This window comes from Hordeum vulgare, chromosome 6H (genome assembly GCF_904849725.1).
Source record: "Hordeum vulgare subsp. vulgare chromosome 6H, MorexV3_pseudomolecules_assembly, whole genome shotgun sequence".
NCBI classification, from domain to species: Eukaryota; Viridiplantae; Streptophyta; class Magnoliopsida; order Poales; family Poaceae; genus Hordeum; species Hordeum vulgare.
This window is the reverse complement of record NC_058523.1, coordinates 466,254,492-466,257,868: the sequence shown is the minus strand read 5'-3', so window position 1 is coordinate 466,257,868 and position 3,377 is coordinate 466,254,492. Positions and strand designations below refer to the sequence as shown.

General features: G+C 52.8%; 1 protein-coding gene across 1 annotated transcript; it reads right to left on the bottom strand.

Annotated features, from left to right (window-relative positions):
- Positions 1-1,242: 1,242 nt before the first annotated feature.
- Positions 1,243-2,091, bottom strand: LOC123405992. The gene has a single exon (XM_045099498.1). It carries the CDS (start codon positions 2,085-2,087, stop codon positions 1,380-1,382), a length of 708 nt encoding a protein of 235 aa, XP_044955433.1. The 5' UTR covers positions 2,088-2,091; the 3' UTR covers positions 1,243-1,379.
- Positions 2,092-3,377: the final 1,286 nt, after the last annotated feature.

Here is a 3,377-nt window from a genome sequence, read left to right as displayed (position 1 = left end):
TGCTGGAACGCCGCGCAGAAATCACGATGATGGTCGGCGGCACAAACCTCCGTTCCGAGGCTCGCATCATGGCATGCCAAATCCCGAGCTTTCTGTAGCCGAGCTCCGGGGAGGAGGACGGTGATCCAATGGTCATCGCAAGGTCGTAGTGCAGAAGGCCCCTGCGGTGGAGGAGATGATGGATTTTAACTTCTTGCTGGCGTAATGGTCCTCCATGGTGCAGGCAGACCAACTAATCAACTTGGTAGTCCTAAAGGAGCATCGGGCGGCGGAGGCCCAACTCGATGCGGAACGAGTGGATGCTGCTACCATCGAGGTCCTCCTACAGGTGAAACGGACATTGTGGATGTGAACCGGGCGGTGCTCGTGTCCGTGCAGAACGCCCGCAAGCTCCGTGTCAAGGAGTAGATGTTGGCCGAGGACTACCATGCTGTAGAGACACACGTCGGCAACTCCCATAGGTTCGCGCTGACATCTAAAGACGACGTGCCGCATCGATAGTTTTTGTTTATCCGTTCTTCTGCGTCGCGACCTCTACCATGGACATTGGATCTTCCTCCTCCTCCTAAGAGCTCGGTTCCAGAGAGGCCAGGGTTTAGCCCGCCGCAATGCGAGCCTCGGAACGGAAGTCTGTGGCATCGGCCACTAGATGGACCAGGATGTGGACCCCTTTGCAGTTCCCTATTGGTGCACTGTGGCGGCCCATGGCGAATTACCAAAATATTCCAAAGGGCTTGGTGTGTAAGACAAGAAGCTGGTATCGTGGAGGACTCTGTCTTACCGTATGTAGCTAACTAGAATTCATGTATCCTAGAGCCCTCTCTTTGTTATATAAACTGGGGACCCGATTCGTAGATAGACAAATTAAAATCCTTTGTACTTTATACTTTAATGCACACCCCAACATAGTAAAGCAAAAAAGCAAGACGTAGGGTATTATCTCCTTTGTGAGACCGCAAACATGGATAAATCCCTTGCCTCTGTTACCATCTTGCTAAGTTGCCTAGCTTAGGATACCCCATCAAGGATCTCACATATTTAGTACCGACATCATGTTTAAATATTAACTAGAAAACTTTAAAATTATGAATGTGAAATGTTGTTGAATTGTGTGCGCTTAAACTTATTACGGTGTGAAACTAGAGTTAAAATGGTGTTTCTATGAGTAAAAAGACTAGTATAGAAACAAAAGAGAATTTGTTATAGGAATTAAATATTGCAATACATATTCTTGAGGCTACACTTATGGGGCATCTACTAGATTTGCTCTAAACCTTGGAAATAAAGCCCTATAAGGTGTGGAAATATGAAAGATGGATGATATTAAGCACACAATCGATGACAAATCCCCTAGAAGCACCACAACATCGATGGATCAGCTAGCCTCCGTACTTGGCCTTGTAATCCCTCCACAGCTCCTGCACGGGCTTGCCCATAATCTGCAAGAAGTCGTCGTCGCTGTACCCGTCCTTGAGCCTCTCGTTGAGCACCGCCACGAACCCCGGTCTCAGCTCGTCGCAGTAGTTCAGGAACCACGCCGTGACGTCGTAGCCCGTGTCCCAGCTGCTCCCCTGCCCTGGCTGCAGCCAGTAGGGCGCCGCATAGCCCGCGCGCAGCCGGACGAAGTCGGCCATCCCCTCGTAGATCCACGAGTGGGTCCGGCTCGTGTCCTGCTGCCCCCATTGCCACACGTGCGTCACCTCGTGGTACAGCAACCCCGTCACCAGCGTCCTCACGTCGCCGGTGATGTTGTTGACGTAGCCCGCGTTGAGCGTGATGCTGCTCTCGCTGTCGCGTTCGAAGGCGAGGATGTTGCTGCTTACGAAGTTGACGACGAGCTTGACGCGGTCGTCCACGGCGGGCCTGCGGTCCGCGGGCGCCGTCTGGTTGAAGATATTCCAGGTGAAGTAGGAGGCCTCCGACATGACCTGCACCGCGTATCCCACGCCGTATTCCCGGTCGAAGCGCTGCCCGCCGGGGGTCATCGTCGCGTTGTTCGTTGCCTGGAACCTCACGCCGGAAGCCGTGGCGGCGAGGCCGGCGACCGCGAGCAAGGAAGCGAACACTGCAGCGAAGTGCTTCATCATGCTTTAGTTTGTGTGTACGAGTGGATGAGTGGTCGGCCGGCCTCAAATTTATAGGCAGATCCTCGACAAGTGACAAGAAGCCTAGCCTGCAGGGTTTACTCGTAGATAGAATCCTTACTTCAGATGGTTCAACAGTGACAACGAACACTTGTCGTCAGCTCCTTGACTACTCTGTTACTGGTCGTCAGCTCCTTGAGTACTCTGTTACTGGCCGTCAGCAGATCGTACTTGCGTTCGTCATATCTGTCTTGCATTTGTAGTATCCTAAATTCTAATTAGTGCGCGGGCAGTATCTGGCCGTCCCAAGATCTCGTCCCGTTGGAATCCATTGCTCCAGGAAACGCGACACATCGGTGGCATGAAAATTACGACAGGATAACCACAGAGGAGCAGAGAATGAATGATAGGAAACATAACGTATTGCTGTTAGTTGTCACGAGCCGGCGGCGCTTTGCAACTGCTCCAAATGCAGTATCTACAACGAATGCAGATCACTGGTAAAGAATCGTACAAAACACCACATTTTTCTATCTCCGTTGTTGTCCGTGACTTGAGCCTAGAGCCTCTACACTCGCACTCTTCAAACCCGCCTCAAACTTTTGGATGAACGACCCGGTCAATGAGCGATAAAAAAAAAAATCCGACTCACACGGGCACCTCAAACGTCCAAATTGACCGGCGTCCCTCATATCTAACTTAAATATGGAGTGGATATGATAAGTCCGGGCGTGACAAGGCGTGTCCGTCACGTCAGACTAACGGCCGGGTCTCATATGGAATCGTCCGAAAACCCCAACAGTCCGGCAAGCGTCTGCTCTGTTGTGGCGTGGTGCCGCTCCGGGCGAGCCACGTAGTGTCGTAGCCCAACTATTTAAGCCGATCACCGGCATCGAAACTCTATCCATCCGCATTTTCCCCCTCCCGACCGCCATCGCTGCCACTTTCCACTCACCGTCCGCCACTTTCCGCAGGTAGCCATGCTACCGTGTCATTGGGCAACATATCTAATGCCGGAGCGCCGGATGCAGCTCCTTAAGCAGACTTGGCGAAGCACGAAGACTGGATCGCCACAGGGCTACCTCTGGATCCACCACATCCGGAGGAGGGCTTGGAGGTGGAGGAGGTAGGGGAGGAGGATGGGAAGGAGGAGTTGAAGGAGTTAGAGGACATGGGGACGCTAGGGCTACGCATCTGCAGGCAGAGCAGCGGGCGGTCCTTGATTTCCTTCGGTCAGAATCCATTGCGGAGGCCAAGCATTGTCTTATGCAGGAGGCGGAGGCGGAGGTGGAG

Excerpts from the sequence above, each read along its gene's own strand:
- LOC123405992 (XM_045099498.1), bottom strand. The coding sequence starts at position 2,087 with ATGATGAAGCACTTCGCTGCAGTGTTCGCTTCCTTGCTCGCGGTCGCC.